Source organism: Phacochoerus africanus, chromosome 16 (assembly GCF_016906955.1).
Source record: "Phacochoerus africanus isolate WHEZ1 chromosome 16, ROS_Pafr_v1, whole genome shotgun sequence".
Taxonomy (NCBI): Eukaryota; Metazoa; Chordata; class Mammalia; order Artiodactyla; family Suidae; genus Phacochoerus; species Phacochoerus africanus.
This window is the reverse complement of record NC_062559.1, coordinates 2,497,996-2,521,486: the sequence shown is the minus strand read 5'-3', so window position 1 is coordinate 2,521,486 and position 23,491 is coordinate 2,497,996. Positions and strand designations below refer to the sequence as shown.

At 48.9% G+C, this 23,491-nt stretch overlaps 1 protein-coding gene across 7 annotated transcripts in view; it reads left to right on the top strand.

Moving 5' to 3' along the window:
- The window catches only part of RBM33 (RNA binding motif protein 33), a 112,527-nt gene that overhangs the window by 47,367 nt on the left and 41,669 nt on the right, over nucleotides 1-23,491 (top strand). For all 7 annotated transcript variants that reach the window (XM_047763499.1, XM_047763495.1, XM_047763498.1 and 4 more), the window contains 3 exons: nucleotides 1,803-2,011; nucleotides 5,771-6,056; nucleotides 11,632-11,690. In XM_047763499.1, coding sequence (XP_047619455.1) covers nucleotides 1,803-2,011; nucleotides 5,771-6,056; nucleotides 11,632-11,690 — 554 coding nt within the window. The remainder of the gene's footprint in view (nucleotides 1-1,802; nucleotides 2,012-5,770; nucleotides 6,057-11,631; nucleotides 11,691-23,491) is intronic.

Below are 23,491 nucleotides of genomic sequence, written 5' to 3'. Positions count from 1 at the left end.
TGAAAATTTCGTTATCTATGAGAAGGCATCTAGATTTTGTGATACTGAGACATGAAATGTGTTACATTGTGTTTTATTGCTTTCGTCTGAAGAACATTGTTCTCATGCTCATGTAAGGTTCTCTTGAAGTAATATCCTTGGTTAATTTTGCTTCAGGCGTAGGATCTGTTTGAAAAATATTTTCATCTGGAAATAAATAGTTTAAGATCACTAGTACCAGCAACAGGATACTGCCTTAAGTTTATGCAGTGGTCTTTGTGTTTGCAAGGTTTTTATAGATTTCTTGATCCAGTTATCTTGTAAAACTCAGATGGTCATTTGTTTTTATTTTGCCAAATAAACTGTGTATTTTATAGATACTCATTGTATGTTAGTTCTTTTATAAAAGTATTTGTATGTAAATATGGTTTTCTTAAGCATATTTTTGAAAGGGACAGTACAGTTTAAAACTTTGTTGCATCGAGCGGTGCGTCTTTACCTTAGAATATGGACATAGTTCAGAAAACACTTAAAGGGAAATTAACATTTCAGTTGAAGTTACAAATGTAATTTCCATCCTGTCATATTTTGGTGACCTTTTGTGACAGCTTGTCTCAATTGCAGGAAAGCATTTTTACTTGCTGATTAAAGATGTCATTTGAAACCATTTTATTACTGGGGATAGTGAAATTAATCTTGACACTTAGAACGACTAGAAAAATAATTGCTGATTCACCGCATAAAATGTATATGTGAACCAATCACGTAGTCAAGATCAGAATAAAAGTCTGTGCTTGTTAAGAGATTAAATTTTTTTCAAATGGAGTCTAGATTCATTTGAAGGGGAGGGGAATTCCGTAGAAACAATTTCAGGCAAATGAAGTGTGGCTTAGAGATTTTGGAAGAGTTTGGAGGTGATTATGGAGGCGAGGGTAGGAGATAAACTGGTGGCGTTAGCACTTCCCCTTTTCTACAGAGGAAGGCATCAGCAGGCTTCTTAGTAGAATTCAGTGAAATCTCTAGAAGGTATTCATTCTTTAATGGAAGATATGGTATCATGACCTCGATGAAATAAAGGAAACATATTTGAATAAGTCAGCCTTTTTCTTCTCGGAATGCCAAGTGATGTGCCAACTGGAGTTTCGTAGGGCCGGAGTCCATGTGTTCTGTGTCCCTAACGCGTTGCTCAGAGAGGTGAGCACCTGCGGGTGTCCCCGAGGTGTCTGCATTCACGGGTTTCGTCTTTGGTGACTTCGTTCTCCCTTGCTGTAGCTGTCCTGTCAGGTGGCGTGGATGTAAGTCTGTCCTCACAGAGTGAAGTTGTTTTTAAAAAATAAATCTGAAGTAGTAGTATGAAATGAGTTTCTAGTTCTTTGGGAAATGAATTATTTGACTTCAGAGTGCTCTTATGTGCATTTCAGTCAGAACAGTCGGGAGTGTGTCATTTCGGAGACTCTCTGCCCCTGTGGATTGGTAATACTTCTACTGGTTTCACTTAGAAAAGTGAACTGCTCACAGGGCTGGTGGAGCCAGGTCTTGACCAGTGTCAGAGTGCCCAGCCTGGGGCCTGAGTTCGCTCCAGCTCCTTTTTAGCTTCCCTCGGCACATTTTGGTGTCCGAGATGGAGAGACTGTAAGGAGAGCCTTGTGTTCTGTGACGAAGGAGATTGCATCCTGCTTGCTGCTGCTGGTCCAGTTATTTGTTGTGGGTGAAGCGCTTTCTGTTCAGAGTGTCATTGTCATGTGTTTCTTTCCTGTTTTCTCCCTGTAAACCCAGTTGAGGCTACTTGAAGGTATCTAACACATGTGCATCTTTTCAAATAGAGCTTTCAGCAGAAGCCAAAGCCGCGTTGCTTGAATTTGAAGAAAGAGAGCGACAGCATAAACAGGGACGCTATGGCTCAAGGCGGGGCGGAAGGAGAGGAGGCTCTTCCCTGTGTCGTGGAGTGGGCGACCAGAGGAGAGAGAACAGTGACAGGGCGCGAGGGAAAGAGCCCAGGCCTGCCCTGCTGCCCACACAGCCCCCTGTGCTGGTAAGTCTTACAGTTCCCTCGTGGGCACCTGCACCTCGGAACAAGTGGAAAGACACTTTGGTGGGCATCATGTTCTGCGTTTATCTTAGTCTGAAATGGAACTTGGGTGTGAGGAATAATGGCTCACCTTTTTTTTTTTTTTTTATGATCTGTAGTATATAATATGATTCCATATATGCTCTTAGACATTCAGTCCTCTGGTATCCAGGTAGTAAAAATTCTGCGCACACTATTGCTGAAGAAGGAAACAGCACGGGTCCTGAGGTCCTCAAACGGCAGGACCCGCGGAGGAGCCTGGCCTTTTCTTCTGCTTGTAGAGAGGGGCTGCTCCTGAGCTCAGTGGTCTGAAAATACTGACGTCGTCCCATTTAGGATCTAGCCGTGATGGTGTAGTTTAGAAAATGTTTTTTCTTTTTCTTTTTTTTTTTTGTCTTTTGTTGTTGTTGTTGCTATTTCTTGGGCTGCTCCCTCGGCATATGGAGGTTCCCAGGCTAGGGGTTGAATCGGAGCTGTAGCCACCGGCCTACGCCAGAGCCATAGCAACGCGGGATCCGAGCCGCGTCTGCAACCTACACCACAGCTCACGGCAACGCCGGATCGTTAACCCACTGAGCAAGGGCAGGGCCCGAACCCGCACCCTCATGGTTCCTAGTCGGATTCGTGAACCACTGCGCCACGACGGGAACTCCAGAAAATGTTTTTTCTGTCTTGTTTACCATAGGTTTTTCCCAAAGTGTAGCGGTTTCTCTTACAGTAGCTGTCGTATCCTCTCCATACAAATGGGGATTGTCATATCCATAAATCCTACGCTTGTCATGTCAACTTTTTTTGAATTTCTTCTATTTCGCAGATGAGACATTCCAGAAACAAAGATGGGAATTGTAGTGATTTGTTGTTGCTGTTTGCTGTTCTTCTAGTTAGGCTTAGGATTTTAGAGCTTTTTCCTTCAGAAGTCAATTTTCAAGGACAAATTATTTAATACATGTCCACTCTTACCTACCCCTACATTTGAATTAAGGGAAAAACCACACTTCACCTCTGGGAGAAATGTCATATTTTAGGAGGCATTTACTTGCAAGATAACAAAGTAGAGAAGGTGTCTTGGCCTGAGAATTCTGATTTTGGTGTAAAGGGAGGAGAGGACGGTGAGCAGATTACCAGCCTGAGGAAGTTGGTGATAGTAATAACCACTGTTTGCTCGCACAACTGTTTTGTTCTCTGATAGCAGAAAGCCTGGCCCTTCGGTTTTTTCTTTTTCGTTCCCCTTTCATCTTCTCACCTCTGTTTGCTGTGTGCTGAACAGCCAGCTCCGTCATTTTGGCCTCCTGCGGGAAACAGCCACACAGGAGACCCGTTTTGTGTAACTGTGTCTCCGTGATCCTGGAAAAGTAGCTGAACTGCCTGATTTCTTTCTTTCTTTCTTTTTTCTTTTTTTTTTTTTGTCTTTTGTCTTTTTAGGGCCGCACCCATGTCATATGGAGGTTCCCAGGCCAGGGGTCTCATTGGAGCTGTAGCTGCCAGCCTACGCCAGAGCCACAGCAACGCCAGATCCCAGCCGTGTCTGCAGCCTACACCACAGCTTAACCCACCGGATCCTTCACCCACAGAGCAAGGCCAGGGATCGAACCTGCAACCTCATGGTTCCTAGTTGGGCTCGTGAACCACTGAGCCATGACGGGAACGCCGAACTGCCTGTTTTCTTACCTACAAAGAGGGAGGTATGTGCCTGGCCTGCCTCCTTCAGAGAGGCTCACCTGGGAGGAGCTGTGAGCTGTGAAGATGCTGCCGGGTGTGAATTGTCCAGGTCCGTCCCACAGTGATGCCAGAGCTCCCAGTGAACGGGGGCTAGACCCCTGGCCGGCCGGCTGTGCCCCGCGGCCCCATGGGCTGGAAGCCCTCCGCTCTTCTCGCTGCCAGGGCTGGTTTAAGGTTGCAGTTGAGGAGGTCCCGGTGTGGATCAGCGGTAATGAACCTGACTTGTATCCATCTGTGAGGTTGCAGTTCACTGAAATGGCCAAAGCTGTCTGAAATGACCTTAACCCCCCACCCCCGTCCCTGCGTCCCCTCTCAAAGCATAGGATGTGCGTGCCCTTGAACCTGGCCACTCCCCACCCCAGAGCTGTGCTTGGACCCTTGCCCCAGAGTTGAGGAAAGAGTCACCTGCGCCCTGTCTTTGCTTGTGTCCATCTCCCCTGTGGCTGCTCCCTTGCTCTCTCCGGGTGTGCTCTTGGCGGTCCGGCCTGCTGGCCTGCGCTCTGGGGCCTTGAGAGATGTGCGGTGTACGCTCTTCTCTTCCTGCAGCGCCCCCGCTCTCTGTCCTGCCTCTCAGGCTTGTGGTTCTTGGTCCTCTTTTTAGTCGGAGCTGGCTCGGCAGCATTGTCCCTGCTGCCACCTGCCGTCTGCATGCGCATCTGCTTTCCAGCTCAGTTCGTCCCCTGCTGCCCCGGGGACCTCTCCACGTGGAGGTCCCACAGGCCAGCTTTCCACACGAGGTTCCCTCAAATGCCTTCACGCTCTGGATGGAACGGCCCTGCCTGATCTCGTTCTCAGTTCAGTTCAGGTGTCCTTAGCTGTCCCGCTGTCCCTGTGCTGTCCGTGTGGGTCCAGCGGTGAATAAGAGCGACTAGACTCCTGCCTCGCCCCGTGCAGATGGTAGGGGGAGCATACTCGCTTCTGGGAGCCTATCCGTGCGGATTTACGCTTGTCCCGGAGCCTTTGGCGAGGTCCTCCCTGAGGAAGGCGGGTGGGACAAGGTCACGGACACACTTCGTTCCGGTGAAGCGCCTCCTTCCAGGCTCTTCCTCAGACCATGACGTGTCAGAGGGCCCGTCTGCTTCGACCTCTCTCCCCTGGCCCGTCTCACACGCGATTAGTCCTCATCAGCTTTCTCGTCGGACGACCTGCGGCGGAAGCCTCCACCGTTTGGAGCAGCTCGTCCGCGGAGACAGCTCTGTCGGGAGGAGCCTGCTGCCTCCTCCGCCGTGTGTGGCCAGTGGATTAGTGGTTACAGGCAGGACCTCTGGCTCGGATGCCCTGCTCTTCTGGTTCCCAGCCACGTGGGCTTGGGAAAGGAGGGTGATCCTAAGGGCCCACCTCGTAGGGTTGTGGGCGGAGAGTCACCTACTTCGTGTCCTGCCCTTGACACACTGGCGGGCCCCGTGCGCGGCAGCGTGGCTGTCGTGGGTGATTTCCTCCTCCTGGCGACTGTGTTCCAGCTGGAGCCCCTTGCCTGCTTCGAGCGGGTGCTTTCCCAGCCTGGCCGTCCTCTGTCGCTGCCCAGGCTGCGGCCACACCCTCTTGCAGGGAGTGCCTGGCGGGCCTGATGTGGCCTTGCTGCGCTCCCTCCTCCCGGGTCAGCCCCGCCTTCCCCACGGGTCCTGGGCCTCTGCCCTGCTCTCAGGCCCCGTTTCTGGCAGGACTCTGGGGGAGCAGCCAGACCGGCCATGTAGGGTGGCTGAGGGTGGCCCGTGTTCTGTCCCCAGCACAGCGCATGGCTCCCTGCGGGCAGTCTTGATGCAGATTGAACTGTGGTTTTTCCTCGTGGAACCAGGCGTGTTGTCTTGGGGCTGCTGTTTTTGCCTCCTTCGAGGTTGACTCTGGCTGTCAGACAGTCGCGCGGTCTGGTACAGGTTGTTACAGAAACTTAGTTCTGCCTCAACTTTTGCAGTGTAAGCCTAAGTCCGTAGGGCACTGGCATTCGTTGCTTCTTGGCTCCCGGGGTTGATGTCTGTGCCTATCTCCCCCTGTCTTTGGTTTTAGACGCACTCTCCGAGGCTGATTCCTCCGCCTCAGCCCCAGCCTCCCCCTCCGCCGCCGCCACCGCCTCAGCAGCAGCCGATCAGAAGTCTGTTCCAGCAGCAGCAGCTCCAGCCTCTGCTCCCCCTGCAGCACCCTCACCACCCCTCGCCCCCTCAGGGCGTGCACATGCCCCCGCAGATGGAGGCCCCCAGGGTGATGATGACACCGCCGCCCGTGACCCCACAGCAGCCCAAGAACATACACATAAACCCCCACTTCAAAGGGGCAGTGGTGACGCCCGTCCAAGGTACGTGTCCGCTTTGCTGGTTCCTGTTCCGCGTTCAGGCCTGTAAGGACGCCCTGGCTTCCTAGACTCCGTCCCCGCCCCCCAGGCACACGCTGGCTCCACGGGCCAGGCTCGTCTGCTCCAGGGTGTGGACAGTGCTGAGAAAACGCTCAGCTTAAGGGCATCAGAGAACCTGGGGAACGCCTGCCTGGTACTTTCCCCAAATCCCGGGGCTGTTGGGGCAGCGTCCCCTCAGGTCCCACCTGGTGTGCTTCCTTTGAGTCCCACAAGTCCCGCCCACCCTCCAGGCCTGAATTCTCCCTGAGCGACCTCTTAGGATTCCAGACACACGCTCCTGGGGCTCGGAGGCGGCTCGTTTGGAGCAGCTGACAGGGAACGAGTCTTTGTGCGTCCGCTCGACTGAGACCCTGGTCTCCCTCTGACCTTTGAGATGGGTTTGCTGGTGAACAAAGCGAAGCTCTACAGTTAGGGTCCAGTTTTCTAGCAGACATTTGGGGGCTGAACTGCAAGCGCAGTGACAGAAAGAGTACAGGGGAAGGGCCGCGGGGTGGGCTGCAGCTGCCAGGGCAGTGGGGCGGGCTTCGTGGCACGGTGGGAGGTGAGGGTCTGGGAGCCAGTGGCCTGACTCGGGGAGGGTGTTCCAGGCAGAGGGGTCAGCGAGGACAGAGACTCTTATTCCCGTGAGACTCTGTCTTTGTGTTCAGGCGACCAGAGAGAGACCGCGTGACGTTTGCCGGGTGAGAAGGGCAGAAGGAAATGCTGAAGCTGGGTCATGTATGACTGTCAGGCCGTCCTGAGAGCTTTGGCTTTTGTTCTGAATGAAATGGGTTGTGACTGGAGGAGTTTGAGAGGAGGAAGAACATGATCTGGTTTACGTTTTAAGAGGACTGTTCTTGCTGCTGTGTTGGGAGTGGGCTTGTCAGGGTGTTGAGGGCGGAAGCTGGGCATCAGGTAGGAGGGGAGCAGGTAACACGTGATAGTGGCTCAGATCTGGGCGGTGGCAGTGATAAGGGGTCAGATCTGGATATGAGACCGAGATGGAGTCAGCGAGGAAGTTCCCACCGTGGCTCAGCAGCAACGATCCCAGCTAGTATCCATGAGGATGCGGGTTCGGTCCCTGGCCTCGATCAGTGGGTTAAGGATCCGGTGTGGCCGTGAGCTCTGGTGTAGGTTGCAGACGTTGCTCAGATCCCGCGTTGCTGTGGCTGTGACATAGGTTGGCAGCTGCAACTCCGACGCAACCCCTAGCCTGGGACCCTCCATCTGTCAGATGAGTGTGACGGGGAAAGGAGAGGCAGAATGGTGCCAGAGGGGCCTGAGCAGTTGAGGGCTGGCATTGCCGTCACCTGAGAGCACTTGGGGGAGAGCAGGTTTTGAGGGGAAGACTGGAAGTTCTGGTCTGATATTTCGAGACACCACCTGGACCTGCAGGTGGAAGTGACAGGTGTGAGGGTTGTAAGCGTTCAGACCAGGGCTCTGGGCTCAGAGGAGTTTGTTTGAAGGGGGTTTGTTGGCACGCAGAGCCTGCACCTGGTAGACTCCCAGACTTTGTCCAGGGCAGGGGTGTAGGGCTGGGATGTGGTTCCAGCCGGGAGCCTGGCACTCGACACGAGAGCTGGAAACTGAGCGAGGGCAGGGCATGAGGGGCAGAGGAAGAAGGTGACCACTGAGGGCGGGCGGTTGGCAGTGCAGGCTGAGCAACAGCAGGGCCTTTGGGATTCAGACAGAGTGGCTTTGGTGAAGTGCTGGCTCCAGGTGTATGTCTCACGGAGGCGGGTCTGAGAGGGCGGGCCCAGGAGTGGGGGATCGTTGCATTGAAGTTGTTGAAGGTGTTTTGCTAAAAGAGAGGCTGGGGGGTTGGGGAGGCTCTGCCCCTGCCAGGAATGCTGGGCAGCACGGCAGCCACTCGGGCTGTGGGTCATAGTCTTAGGGTTGGACCGTTTTCTCCAGCCACACTGGCCTTTCCTTTCTTTGTCCGGTGTGGCCCAGACAGTGGGTTTGCCGGAGTCAAGGTGTTCACAAAGCAGCAGAGGCGGTGGCCTTGCTCACGACAAGAGGCAGGGTGGGTGTGATAAGGGCCAGCAGAGGTTAGTAGAGCCCAGTAGTCGCTGGGCCTGGGAGGTGACGAGGCTGTGCTAAGAAGGGTGCAATGGAGACTGCCTGCAGTCACGGGCTTGGATGTGGGTGAGACGGGAGGGAGGCTGGCAGCCAGGCACGGGCAGCATTGTCTTCACCAAGGCTGGAGACAGGGCTGGTGTTGAAGATGGTGGCGGGGAGCTTGGGACTGAGCAGCGATGTGACCAGTAAGCAGGTAGACAGCTGCAGGGGCACTGTGCCGTGCTGTCTGCTGACACGAGATCCATATCTGGGGTTGGAAATGGCAGTGAGGACCAAGAAGGATCCCACCCTGCCTCCAGAGCCAGCAGTAAGAAGGCTGAGTGAGAAACAGCTGCCTTCTTTGCGTGGGAGAACTCGGTTTCCCTGAGAGCAGGAAGGGGAAGGGCTGAGGCCAGGGTTCTGCTGCTGGTGAACTTGGAATTCTACAGGGTGCAGTTAGGAAGTTCCAGAAGCTGGGGAGAGGCCTGACCAAGGACTTGGGAGGCGGAGAGAAGGCCAGGGCCTGGCGTCTCTGTGCTGAGGCCTTGGAGCAGAGGGCAGTGAGGGCGGCAGGCTGGCCACGGGGGTCATTGTCCTGGTGGTGATACAGGAGATGGGTCTTGCCTCCCACCCCCAGCAGGGTCAGAGTGGGCGTGGTCCCCGTGGGGCGCTGACCCTCCTTGGCTGGCCTCTTGGCTTGTCCCCACCCCGTATTAGAGTCCCTTGCTGGCTTCACCCTGTTCCGGGGCTCTGAGCGCACGAGGGCAGGCAGTGTGGCTGCTGTGCTCATCTCTGCAGCCCTGGCAGGGAGCACGGGGTGGCGTCTGTCTCCTTCAGCAGCTGTTTGATGAATGAACCAGTGCTCACTGCGTGAAGGGGACGGGTAACTCATTGAAAGTAGCCCTTTCCACAGTGGCTTCCCAAGGTTGCACCTGCAAATCCAGTTTGTCAAAATAATTGTACTGATGTCAGCATCTGTTATTGTGTATTTCCTTCTAAAATTGATTAGAAAACTGGCAGTTGATAGGGTGCACAGATTTCTTTAGCTTAATAAAAATAAACAGTGTTAGAAGCACACAGTGGGAATGCTGCAAGGAAACCCCAGATGTCCTCCAGGCATGAAAACGGTGCACCTTGCTGAAATCAGTAGCCAAATGGTGCAGAATGCAGCGCTTGCACCCTGACACTCACGCATGATTCAGTAACTACAGGCTCAGCTTTCTGACAACCGGTTTTGTTTGTTCGTTTGTTTTGTTGTTGTTGTTTTGTTTTGTTTTTTGCTTTTTAGGGCCGCACTTGTGGCATAAGGAGGTTCTCAGGCTAGGGGTTGAATCGGAGCTGCAGCTGCCAGCCTATTTCTGACAAGTTTTGATTTAAACTCTTAGAACCAGGTGTTGAGTTTTCTCTCCGTGAAGCCAGGTGCCTTAGTGCCCCATGGTCCTTCTCTGTAAGGCACTTTGGATCTTGAGACCACTGACCTGGGGGTGGGCTGGGTCTCTGCTGGGTATACGCTCTCTCTTGGAGCACTTACTTACTCAGCACTGAGTGAATGAGTGCAGTAAGACAGAAAGCCACGGAGTTCCCGTCGTGGCTCCGTGGTTAACGAGTCAGACTAGGAGCCATGAGGTTGCAGGTTCCATCCCTGGCCTTGCTCAGTGGCTTAAGGATCCGGCGTTGCCGTGAGCTGAGGCGTAGGTCGCAGATTCAGCTTGGATCTGGCGTTGCAGCTCTGATTAGACCCCTAGCCTGGGAAGCTCCATGGGCTGCAGGTGTGGCCCTAGAAAAGACAAAAAAAAAAAAACAAAAAAAACAAAACACACACACACACACAAAAGTGGTGCATATTCTTGAATATCTAGGTATTTCTAAAAAGTCTTTATGTATATGTGTGTGTGTATATATAGATAGATAGTCTTTTTGCCTTTTCTAGGGCCATTCCTGCGGCATATGGCAGTTCCCAGGCTAGGCGTCTAATCGGAGCTGTAGCCACTGGCCTACACCAGAGCCATAGCAACGGGGGATCCGAGCTGTTAACCCACTGCACTGGGCTGGGGATCAACCCCACACCTCTGCAGCAACCCAAGTGGCTGCAGTCCGATTCTTAACCCACTGTGCCGTGGCGGGAGCTCTCATTACTCTTCTCTTAAAGTAATTTTAATTGACTTTCAAGCCATATTACCAATTTTTTTTTGGGGGGGGGCCATGTCCGAGGCCTGCAGAAGTTCCCGGACCAGGGATTACCCATGCCACGGCAGCAGCTCAAGCCACTGTAGTGACAATGCAGATCTTTAACCTTCTGCACCACAAGAGGCTCCTTCTGTATTTCTCATTTACCAGAAACTTTTAAGATGAGAAATGTGCCATACCATAACCTGACCATCTGAGCTCTTACTGGATGCATCAGCAGAACATTTTAATGAAAGAGCCTACTGCCGTGTAGTGGTCACCGCTTAAGTGGTGATTTGTTTTTTTCACCCCCAAATCAAACTCAGTATAAGGCACACAGTTTTTTTTTTTTTTTGTCTTTTTTGTTGTTGTTGTTGTTGTTGTTGCTATTTCTTGGGCCGCTCCCTCGGCATGTGGAGGTTCCCAGGCTAGGGGTTGAATCGGAGCTGTAGCCACCGGCCTACGCCAGAGCCACAGCAACGTGGGATCCGAGCCGCGTCTGCAACCTACACCGCAGCTCACGGCAACGCCGGATCGTTAACCCAGTGAGCAAGGGCAGGGACCGAACCCGCACCCTCATGGTTCCCAGTCAGATTCATTAACCACTGCGCCACGACGGGAACTCCAAGGCACACATTTTTAATAGCTTAAGTATATTTGATTTGGCCCCAGGATGTAAAACTAGCACCTGGCTTCTTCCCTGTTAGGAAATGTCTGTTTTAGAACTGTTTTGATTCCTTGTGAATTTTCTGGTACGTTGGTGGGAGTTCTCCTAGTTTAAACACAAAACAAAGATAAGCAGCACGTCTCAGCGAGGCAGGCTGTGGGGTAGGTGAGTCTTTGTCACGGCACCTGGGCGGCCTGTTCTCCTCTCTGCCCTCGCTTCCTCCTTCCTTCTCTCTCTGCCGTGGTGTGAGAGGGCTCCCGTTTAAATTTGTTCTTGACTGGAGTTGGGGAGTAGCCCTGGGATTAGAGGGCCTGGGAACCTAGACACGGACATGGGGCACGAAGTGGGCTTTTGGGTAGAGGAACAGTGCCTTCTTCCGTGGCACAGGATTTCAATTCTGAGTACGAATTCACTGTTGAAATGGAAGCTTCTGCTTGTGCTGCTGTCTCCTGAAGACAGACGTTCTTCCCTCGTTCCCTTATGGGATTGGGACAATATTCAGCACATAGCTTAAGTGCACCAGACTCTTAAGTGTGCTGTACACATAATGCGTCGTTGATACGCAGCCTCATATATTGTATTCCCCTCCTGGTGGGCTGAGCCGTGGGGTAAAACGTGTTTGTAATGGAGGTGTTTTCTTTGCAGTGCCCTTGCTGCCCGTCCCGAGTCAGCCGAGACCTGCCGTGGGGCCCCAGAGATTCCCCGTGAGTAGCAGCTGCTCCTTCTGCACAATGGGAAGAGCATACATTGAGCAGGAGATAGTAATACAGCAAATACGGGGGGCCGGCCAAATAGAAGTTTAAGGATTTGTAAATATTGACAGTAATTTTTGCAGTGGAAGATGTTTGTGAAAAGCTTAAGGTCAATGGATTTTTGAGAATGGAATTAATTTTGTTTACTGTAAAGTTGTTGAATCAGGATCAACAGTAGAATGCCTTTCGTCTTAAAGAATATGAATTTTGATTTTTTTATTGCCGTATGTTAAGTGAGAAAGAGCTTTGCTGTATTGTGTGTATGTTTCGGGTGTACATGTGCGTTTTTCGTATGTGTGGGTATGTGTGAAATTTTGGGGAATAATAGTGAGATGTCTACTTGTTTTTTTAAAAAAAATCCTTACCAGCCTTCATGAGCCATTGGTTTTGATTTCAAAATGGAGGGTTTTTAAAAAATAAATCCTTAAAAGAAAACAACAACTCTTTTCCTGCACTTTCTGTAATTTTATCCATTCTTCTAACATGTTTTAGCCAGAAGAAAAATGTCCATTAAATAGTTGTATCTATTTAAATAATTTTATTTTATTTCAGTTTTTGGGTCGATTCGTAGTTTATAGTTTTATTAAATCAGTGAGAGCATATTCTTTTGAAGAATGAGTTGAGAGGAAAAGGACCAGACCATAATATTTTTATATAGTTTGTAAAACAGATGCCGTTTGCTTGAGCCTGAACGATCTGATGTCCAGGAAATATCTAAATGACCTCTTTGACTGCAGCTTTGATGCATTAGTAGGTAACCTATTCATGTGTGGCATCTTAGCTGGGTAGTCAGATGGCCATACAGAAATAGCTTCAATATTGGATTTAAAGTTCAGACTTTTTTAGAAGCTTCCTTGATTTGTAGCCATTATTTATGGATTATGAGATGGTTTCTAAAAGTCATTCTTAACTGGTTTCATGCCTTTATATTAGCTAACTTGTAAAAACTAGTTATTTTTAAAAATTAGGTGATATTTTTTGAGTACAATTCCCTATTTAAAGCACTTGTCTAAATAGCTAAGATTTATTAATTGCATTACCTAAGAATAAGCAATTATGTTTTTAGTCATTAAATATATTCCTTTTATTAAAGTAGTTGAATTTCTAGTTATTGAAAGCATTGACATTTTAAGCATTTTTTGCTATATTCAGGAGTGTGAGCTTCTGTGTTAGAATCATTACTGGACCTGTTTTTATGTTTTATTTGCAATGTAGGGGTAAATTTTGATGTGGAAAGACAGTTGTAGTTGAAGAAAATCATATAGCAATGTTGTATGTAAATGTAAAGTTGGAATAATCATTTTCATCTACTGATTTTCAGTTGTACAAGTATGATTATAACTGATACTAGGACAAGCATATGTGTGTGTGGGTGATGGGACACAGTTGGGCAGGAAATTACTCATGTATATGATAAAATTTGAGCAATATTTACTGCTGTTTAGTATGTATCTTTCATTAAGCCCCAAGTGCTTAAGAGCTGAAGTTGCAGTGAACGTGTGGTCTTGAAAACGTGGAGCTCTGCTTGCTGTGATCAGTCTCCCTTGGAGAGAACAGTCAGATGTGGAGTCTGTTTTCTAAAAACTACAGTAGAGGTGTTAGGTTTTTAACGGTTCATCAAAATATTGTTGGGGAGACAACTCTAGGCCATCTCTTGTTTTATTTATGCTATATCTATATGTATTTATATGTACACACACACACACACACTTATTTATTTATTTATTTATTTATTTTTGTCTTTTTAGGGCCACACCTGCGGCATACGGAAGTTCCCAGGCTAAGGAGCAGGCTCTTTCTTGGGACGTTTCAATGGGGGAGTTAAGTCAGGGGTTTTTTTGTTTTTTCTTTTTTGCTTTTTAGGGCTGCAGCTGCGGCATATGGAGGTTCCCAGGCTAGGGGTCGAATTGGAGGTACAGCTGCCCACCTGCATCACAGCCACAGCAATGCGGGATCCGAGCCACGTCTACGACTTACACCCAGCTCACGGCAATGCCGGATCCTTAACCCACTGAGCAAGGCCAGGGATTGAACCCGCAACCTCGTAGTTTGTAGTCGGATTCGTTTCCACTGCGTCACGATGGGAACTCCATGCTTTGCAAAAATCACTGCGTGCATGCGCGCGCGCGCGCGCACACACACACACACGCACACACACGCACACTATTTGTTAGGAAACCTAACTTCAGTTTCATCATAGGGTCTCTTCAAATCTGTGTGCTTCCTTGGCACACAGAAAGAATTGAATTACAGAAATCTGTTGAGCAAATTGAGGTTCATTTTGACCCCGTCTTTCCCCAGCCTGAGCCCCTTTAATGAGTTCCCATTGCTTCTGGGATGGGTGGTGCTCTTGTTGGCAGCTTCACACTGCTTCCTCGCGTTGTGTAGGGCCTGTGCATGTCTGTTCAGAGGCCCAGCCATCCTCTATCCAGTGGCACCTACATAAAGTTAAGTGGAGAGAAGGGGTGCATATTCTTTAATTTGTTACTTTTTGTTGTTTTCAAGGACACATACTTGAATTTGCATAGTAGGACTGCATCATCCACATTTAATTGTACAAGAATTCAGCTGAATAAAGAGAAAAAAGGCAGACATGAGACAGAAATACCATTAGATTTCCAAATTTTAAAGAATTAAGATAAGTGGGTATTAATGCTAAGATAGTCCTTCCTATCCCAATAGTGGGAAACCTTAAAATTCAAATCTTAGGCCAAAATGTGGTATTCCAGGCTGTGCTTAATGTAACAATACTAATATTTGTATTTCCTGTTAGTGAATCTTATCTAGAGAATTGAATAGCTTCCAAAACAAAGATTTGAATGTCAAAGTAATAATTATCATAAGAGAAGAATTCCATATTTTTGATGGTTTTAGAAAATACTGCTTAAGCTCTTAGCATTCAGCTGGCACTTCTCTTGTCATGTTAGTCTTTTGCATCCAGATGGGATTTTTCCCTTTATTCCTTCATTTATGGAATTTAGTGAAGTGCTTTATAATTTAGGTTTCTGTCTAAAAATTAGATTCATGTATTTAATTTTAGTTACAAATACAGCCAAATAAGTGCTTTCTTCTCACATAAACTTTTATTTCCAGGACTACTTTATTTTTTCAAATCAGAGTTATGAATCTTTTTTTTTTTTCCCCCAAAATACAAATGTATCTCAATGGGTAGCATATTAGAGAAGGAATCTTTTTCATACTTATCAGATTATTAATCTGCTAAATGTAAGCTGTATCTTAGAAGTAGTGAGTACTGGAGAGCGGAGTGTCACGGAAGGGTTAAAAATGTGACCTAAGAGTTCAGGGTAGCATCTGAGTGACTGTCCATGCCTCCTGCGTTTCTGCTCCTTGTATTCTGTCCATCTGCCATCTAGCCACCTGCTGTCCCCCAGTCCACTTGGGCAGCCTCTCTGTTCACGTCAGGCCTTTGCATGTGGCTTCACAGGCCAATTGCGGTGTTCTTTCTTGTTTTCTTTTTGCAAGGGAGTCGGGGTGGGGAGAGTGGTTTACCTTTCTGCATGTAAGCATCTGTTTTTGTGTCTGTCTGGATTCTGTCTTCAGTTCCGTGTTCTTTGTTTTACACATTAGTCTGATGGGTTTCTCTGCCCACACAGGCTGTTCCTGATGCTTTGTCATTAACATGACGTTTTAAGGCCTTTCCTTATCCATAAGTATTTTTTCCAGTTACGTATTTGTTCTTAAAGAGATGTTTGTTGTTTTTAAAGTTTGCCCACTTTAAAAAGTAACACTGAAATGTTGATCAGTAGTATTTTAGGAGTTCCCGTTGTGGCTCAGTGGTTAACGAACCTGATTGGTAACCACGAGGATTCGGTTTTGATCCCTGGCCTTGCTCAGAGGGTTAAGTATCCAGTGTTGCCATGTGCTGTGGTGTAGGTTGCAGATGTGGCTCAGATCCCATGTTGCTGTGGTGTAGGCCAGCAGCTGAGCTCTGATTCGACCCCTAGTCTGCGAACTTCCATGTGCCACACGTATGGCTCTAAAAAGCAAAAAAAGAGAAAAGTGTTACTTTGAGGTTTTGCTCCCCAAATTTGTCTTCAGGGAAGCGTACAGATCAATTCCAGGTGACTCACGTTATAAAGCTTCTCAGCTTAGGGTTAGGGTGTTTTACAACCTATTTAGTCATTTATTTTGCATTGATGTGTCTGACAAATGCTGGTATTTCAGGGTAGCCAGCTGAATATTAATTTGGCTGCTGAATAACTTCCTAGTGATCTTTGTTTAAATTAAAACTAAAAAATCATGTTAAGAAAAGACTATGGTACTTAGGTTTAAATTTGTCTTCCTAGTGATTACGTTACTAGGCAGATCTAATACATGAGATTTCCATTGTGTTGACTGTGTAGTTCGCGCATCTCACAGGTAGGTCTCACTGCGTTCGGTTTCCGCGTAAGGGGTGCACGGTATCAGGTGGTGGTGATTGACACTTCCTGGATGTATTTTATACGGCATTTCATGCAAATCATGTTTGATGAGACTGCTGCATCAAATTACATTTTCTTTCTGATTATAGCCCTTGCAGATGTGAATCCAGACTTTATTCCATCTAGGAAAATGGAGTCTTTCTTTTGAACCCTTACTGTTCTTACAGCTTGCCTTGTAATTATTAGCACTTACGATAGTACAGGAATGATGGACATTTTTTCTTATCAGATCTATGAGTAGTAGCAGGGAGGAGATTCTTCCCGCTGTCAGATATTGTCAGGCTTGCGGGAAGAGAATGCAGTTTAAAATGCAGGTGACATAATCCCCAACATCCTCCATTTGCTAGTGGGTTTTGATTAATCATGATTACCATACATTATCATACCATCAAATTTAATCATATCAGTGAATTCCCATCTGCAGCAGGAGCAGGAGCAGCTAAGCACTGTGGTAACAGCTATTAAATATGGTGGTTATGAAATTCAGTGCCCTGTTGACTTGACTTTACGTCCTGTCAGCACACGTTGTGTGCTGGGCGGGGGGTCGGGTGGGTTGGAGCCCACATCCGTGTCTCCGAGGCCAGGGAGTACACACTGAAGTCAGAAAATCGAGCCATTAAATCACATTGTAAAATATGCAGTTTAATAATTCAGCCATTGAAATGTTGGCAATAACACTAAGTTTCCAGGTCTTAGAACTCCTATGCTAGGAAAATCTCTCTTCTATTTCTTTTCCTTTTTTTTTTTTTTTCTCTTCTGTTTCTATTGATGTGTCCTGCAAAGCCCACCAAAATTTTTTTTAGAATGCTGAGTTTTCCAGAAGTCTTTGACGACCCATAGTTCTCTTTAGATAAACTTTGAAAGGGGCCCTGTGCCACTTTTAATGTACCTGGAAGTACTTCTTCCAAAAGATTGGAATTCTTTTAATTTTTAAAATTTAGTCCTTTTAACAAGTCTCTTGAGTTTTAACAAATGCATACAGTTGCGTAATTGCCACAATTAAGATAAAGAACAGTTCTATCTCCCCAAAAGTAGTGCTTCTTCATGGGTACCCTTTGTAGGCAGCCCCTCACCCCACCCCAGCGCCTGGCAACGACTGATCTGTTTTCTTTCCTAAAATGGTGGCGCGTAAAGGGAATCACGTGACCTGCTTTCTTTTGAGTCTGGCCTCTTGCTCGGTGCAGTGCAGTTGATACTCAATCACCCCTTTTGTTGCACCTGTCAGTAGTTTGGCCTTGCTTATTGGTCAGCATTCCTCCATTGTGCGCTTTCTCCACCAGCACCATTTGGACATTTGGATTCTTTCTAGTCTTTGACTGTTGTGAGTGAAGTTGCTGTAAACAGTTGTGTGTAGGTTTTTGTGTGGACACAGTTGGGAGGGGGATTGTGGGTCCTGTGGTAGATGCATGCAGGTGTGAGTTTCTAAACAGACTGTGCTTTTGGTCCGTGGAGCCGATGCTGCTGCCTTGCCCTTTTCCAATGAGGAAACACAGTCTTCCTAGAGCATAGACTCTTGATGATCAGTGGGAAATGAAGATTATTGAGTGATTACAGCATTCCCGATTTTGCTCAGAGCTTGTGTTCAGCAGCCCTACGGAGGTATCCTTTTCTCCACTTTCTGAACAGGGAAACCGAGTCTTGCACAGATTCAGTGGCTCAAGAGCACATGAGTGGGTGTCGGAGGTAGGATTGGAACCACGCACTCTGAGTCTCCTAAACATGCTGAACCTTCTCCCCCTCTCTCTCAATAGTGAAACCCCCTCAGTAGACTGGGTAGAAATGAGGGATCCGGTAGAAGCCGAGTCGTGGCTGCGTGAGATTGTGCTGCCAGTAGTTCTGGGGTGGAGATGTTTACTCTCGCAGGGCCAGTCATGAGGGGGGGGGTTGTTGAGGGGGGAGGTGTCGGAATAAAAGGGGCTTTTCATTTTATGAAAAAATGTAAATGAACACTCTTGAGTCGGTTCATCAGAAGCAGTATTTTGTACTAAAATAACAGTATTGTAACTGGGAGTGCCCAGTATTTAAGTTTATGTGGTATCACCCCTCGCCCCCCCCCACCCCGCCCCCAGGTGAAACCTCATGCCTGCTGCTGGGTATGTGGTGCTTGGGAACGTTCAGTACGCGTCTCTCAATGTACAGCACCTTCTAGGAAGACGAATGTAGGTATTTAAACAAGGCATAGCCTGAAAGAAGTCTGTGGAAGATACTGAAATAAGAGGATTAACATGGTGACAGAGGGCTATAATTTTAATTATGTCAAGGGGTCACTAGTGTTCTTAATTCTTTGCATTTAACTCATTTAATCAGAATTAAGTCAGAGGCATTCTTTATTGCTTTTGGTTTCTTATGTAGTTCTTTGCATTTTAAGTAAGATTAATAAATGAAAACATGTTGTCGCAGAAGGCAGTAATTTATTGAAAGATTCATGAAGTTTCAATGACATTGTTAAGGTATTCAATTAGTCTTATTAAAATATACCAACTGACCCTTTCAGGGAAGCTGATAAGTCACATAATAGCTGTTAGAGCCTCTTTCTTCTTCGCATTATACGATTAACTTTGTGCTAAGCAATTTATGCAAAGTTTCGTCTTTTTTTTTTTTTTTTGTAACTGAAGTTATCAGTTCTTCCTGAATAGGATTAAGGTAGATAACATCATGTAATTAACAAGAGATGCAGAAAAGTGAAAGTGCAATTTGTTTAAGAATTATATGAGGGAAAATGATAATTTCTTACCTTGGACTTTTAAGGGATACAAAGAAGAGCAAAATGGAGCAATTGTTTGAAAGGATTAAGGTCGTCTTTTCTTTCAAAAGATAAAATTACATTAGTACTAAAAATTCTCTTAAGTGAAGTCTTTACAACTCACTAACAGTCTTAAAATAATTCTGCATCTGCTGGAGAAATTGGTCATTTATTATCCTTTCTATTCATGAAATGATAGATGTTATTAAATGAATGATCACATCAGGAGAACTTCTTAGGTGGTCAGCACCAGCCTTGGGAACCGTCGTTTCCTTGGCGTCACTCGGGCACACATCGGCCACAGCGGAAGCGGTGTGTGAGGGCAGAGGAGCACTTTATAATGCCGGAGTCTGAAAATGTGGGTTCCTGTTTGAGTTACTTAGCGACAGTGTGACTTTGGATGAGTCATTTAAACTTCGTAAACCTGAGCTTCTTTCTTTCTTTCTTTCTTTTTTGGCCACTCTGTGGTGTGTGGAGTTCCCAGGTCAGGGATCAGATCCGAGCTGTACTTGTGACCTGTGCTGCAGCTGCGGCAACACCGGATCCTTAACCCACGGTGTGGAACCTGGGGTCGAACCTGTATCCGGGGCTGCAGAGATGCTGCGGATCTCGTCGAGCCACAGCAGGAACCCCGAAACTTGAGATTCTTTACCCTTTAAAGGAAATTCTTTTCCTTTAAAGGAAAAGTTACTGGTTATACCAGTTTCTTGGTGCTGTATGTGTGAAAGATAGGGTTTGTACTTGGTTTGTCAGGATATGAATGAGGCTGCGTGTAACAGAAAACTCGGTGAGTAGTGACGTTAAAAAACAAGTGTTGCATTGTTTGCACAAGGAGAAAGTTCTTCTGGGTGGGTGGGCAGTTCTGTGACGTTACCAGAGATCTTCTCTCTTCTCCTTTCCAAGCTCCGGGCTGAAAGACGAGTGGGGCCACCCCGAGAGGCAGCCCCTGATGAGCCTCCTTGAGGCCCCATCCCGCAGCGCCAGCTGGTCTTGTAGTCCCCTGGCCACCCGCCTCATCAAGTCTTTGAGCTGGGCACAGTGGCGGTGTCCTTCTATTACGAAGGAATACGTGAGAATTTATACTGGGTAAGCAGTTAGTAGTCTTTTCCACGTGGCTAAAACTTATGGGCAGAATTTAAGTTGTGTAACTCCTGAGAAAGTGAATCTGTCTTCAAAACAGAACAGAAAACAGCGAGGAAAAGTGGTGTTGTGAGCTCAGTGGAACCTGCTACGTGTTAGCTTTTTGTTTCATGAGCCATACCAATAGTGGGCAGCGAGCAGCTTTTATTTCGGACCTTAAAGATGAGAATGTTTACTTTTGCTCACGTGTCCAGGCTCTCAAGTTCTGCTATCCGCCGAGGCACATGGAGGCAGTTAGGGGCCTGCATGTTTTCCCAGATGGCTTCTCCCTTATGTCAGCATGGTCTGGCATCTCCAGAGAACTGTTGTGACAGCGTTTGGTTCATGCATTAGCTGTGTCGTACTTCCTGAGCAGTACCTTGTATCAGCTGCTCCCTTTTTCTACCCTTCTGCCACCTGGCTCTTAGGCAGGCATTTGGCGTCTTGGAAGCGGGCTTCTTCCTGGTTTGATTGGATGCACTTATCAATAATGCTGTCTCTTTCCCAGTTGGGCTTCCTCATCTTCACACCTCGGGGTGGCTTTCAGCCTCTTTGGGGCCTGCATGTGATCTGCTTTGGTCTTACCTGGCCCCTGCTGTCCTGCACCTGGCTATCACAGGATACCACACCTTGCCAGTGTCACTTTGTTTCAAGGTGAAGCCCACAAAACCCCACTTTTTCCATTCTTTAGTCTATTGAGCCAACTTCTAAAGGCAGAAATGTCCTTGTTTACTCAGCTTGAGTCAGCTCTTTCTTTCCCAGCTGTGGATCCCATCTCTAGTCCTACTTGCTTTATCAATCGCAGAGCTTGATCAGATAAGAACTGCTAATTTCTTTACCCATTCAAGCCAGCCATGGAATTTCCGTGGATGTCTGACTTTGGACCTGTTTTAGTACTTGCTGTTTTTCGTGAGATTGAAGTACCCACACTCACACGGTTACACATACTGGCGTGATTATGAAACAAAGAGAAGAGGGGTGTCAGGTAAGTCTTTACCACTTACTGTTGGTAGCAAGCAGCGGATGGCGAAGTGGATAGGTATCCGTGCTCCCGACATAGTGACCTGGGGTGGTGCCCGGGCTCTGGGGCTTTCTCTCCTCATATATTGTGCAGGCTGTTTAAATGCTCAAAAGGGCTTTTGTGAGCAGAGCACCTGCCTTGTAGGGTTGCTTCCCGGGTGGAGCGAGACAGTGGAGGAGCTCTCTGCAGTGTTCACAGCAGCAGTCGTGTGGGCTGAGCCTTAGGTTGGTGGCCGCAGAGCGGGAGAGGGGCATTTGAGGTGCCCGGGGCCTAGGTAAGGGCAGAGGGTGGAGGAAGAGGGTGGTGGAGCAGGGCTGAGAGGCCCTGGCCTGGTCCCTGGGGGTAGGGCTCTGGAGCTTAAGTCCTACTTAGGCTTGTCCATCCTGGGGTGGAGGGCAGACGGTGTGGCCATGTCGCACAGTCCTTGGCCAAGCAGCTGCCATCTGCCAGGATGGCATTTGTAGCTTCTGGGGCATGTGTTGCAATGACGAGGACCCGGCGATGCCCCAGGGCCTCCAGCATGGGGGCGTTGGCTGCAGTGGACTGACTGACAGCCCTCAGCCTGTGGCTCAGCACCGCGAAGTTCATTTCTCACTCACATCCGCCTCTGGGCACCTTCTTCTGGCCCTCAGGGGCCTCTGTCCACTGGCAGGTGGGGAGGTTGTCTTTCCTCGACCAGGTCTAGGCTGCTGCTCACATGCTGTTTGCCAGAACTTGGCCATATCGGCTGGCAGCTCTCCTTGTGGTTTCACGATTGTCACGCCTTCCAAGTGCCTGCTTCTCCAGTCAGGTCTGCAGCCAAGACATGCTGGGGGAGGCCCTGCCAGCTGCCCACCAGAATCGCCCTGCTCCAGCGCTGCTGCATCGTTGGCCTAGAGGTTCACTTCCTCCCCTGCCGCTCAGTGAGAGGATTAGCTTCCGTTTGGTCCCGCTGCACTGGCTGGGCTCCGAGCGCGTGCCGCTCAGGAGCCCCGGGAGTCGATGGCCCAGCCGGGACCCTCCCAGCCCCCTGCCTTTCCCACCTTCCTGACGCTTTCGGTCGCTGTGGTCTGCGTGCTCCCCGGCGGCCGGTGCTCAGCCTGCTGTGCTGTGTCCTGGATGCGGTGCGGGGCCGGGCTTGCAGGCCGTTCCCGCGCCCCTACGTGTTCATCAGGGTCTGTGCTGGGCAGGGGGAGGTGGGAGAGGCTCTCAGGGAGACCGAGGCGGGGAAACGCCCAGGGCTGGGGAGCCCCGGATCCGGGAAGGCCTTCCGGTGGGAGCGCGGAGTGAGGCACAGGAAGGAGACGCCCCTCGCATGCTCGTCAGATGCTGTGTGTCCTATGTATGGTGTGGGGTGCTGTCTGCAGGAGCGTCGTGTCAGAGCGATGCCACGGGCGCTGCGAGCTTTGCTCTTTGCTGGGCCCCGTCCTGAGGACCGTGCCCGGGGTACGGCTTCTCCCATGCGGTGGGTGCTGTCTGCTGTTCCTGCTAGAGAGGAGGAGGCCCAGGCCGCAGAGGTTCGCTGGCTGCGCCCAGCAGTCTGGTCCGGCGCTGGAGCAGGATGGACGGTCGTCTGGACTCTGGCGTAAAGTTCTAGGTAGACGTTCCTGAGGAGGACGCGCTCCCGGGGCTTCTGTGCTGTCAGTGCAGGTGCCGCTGCAGCCGAGCAGCACGCGGATGGTTTGTAGAAGGAAGGCAGGCTTGGGGAAGAGGCGAAGTGTTTAATACCAACAAATATTTTAGGAGTTAGGAATACTCAAAATGATCTCCCAGGAAATCTGAAAGTGCTTTAAGACCCAAGAAGTAATATGCCCAGTAATCAGGCAGCTGGAAAACTAACCACTTCAGTCTCTCTCTGAGTTCATTCTCACAACCCAGAAACTGCGTCCTTCTAGAAATGGGTGAAGGGGTGGAGGAGAGAATGCTTTCCCTCATCTCTGCCTGTGGCAAAGTAAAAATCAAAATTTAGCAGACCTTCTACTTAGCGTGGAGGGGAAGCCAGTCTGCGTTTCCACTTAGATTTTGCCTTATCTGTAATGAGAAACCTGTCTTTGGAAGGACTTGAAATTAACTGTCTCCTGGAGGGTTATCAAGAGCCCTGTTGCAGCAGCCACATGACCGCTGCTGTTCAGAGCCGCTCAGTGGGGTGAGACTTGGGGCCCCGCAGTGCAGTCGCGGAACTGATAGTAACGACAGGCCTCCCAGCGTGCTGGGGTGCGCCTGGGAGCAGGAGTGGCCAGGAGTACCAGGCTTCGCGTGTTAAACGATGAAGAGAGCCATGTGTCTTTGTCAAGACAGACAAGTTAAAGGCCTCATCTGAGCTTCTTAATGGGAACAAAATGAGGGAAGCAGAACGGAGAGTCTGCCGCTGCCTGGTCTCCGTGGAGCGGGTGCAGGCAGCGGTTCTGGAGGACCGCGGTGTGGGCCCAGCTCTGCTCCTAGCACCGGC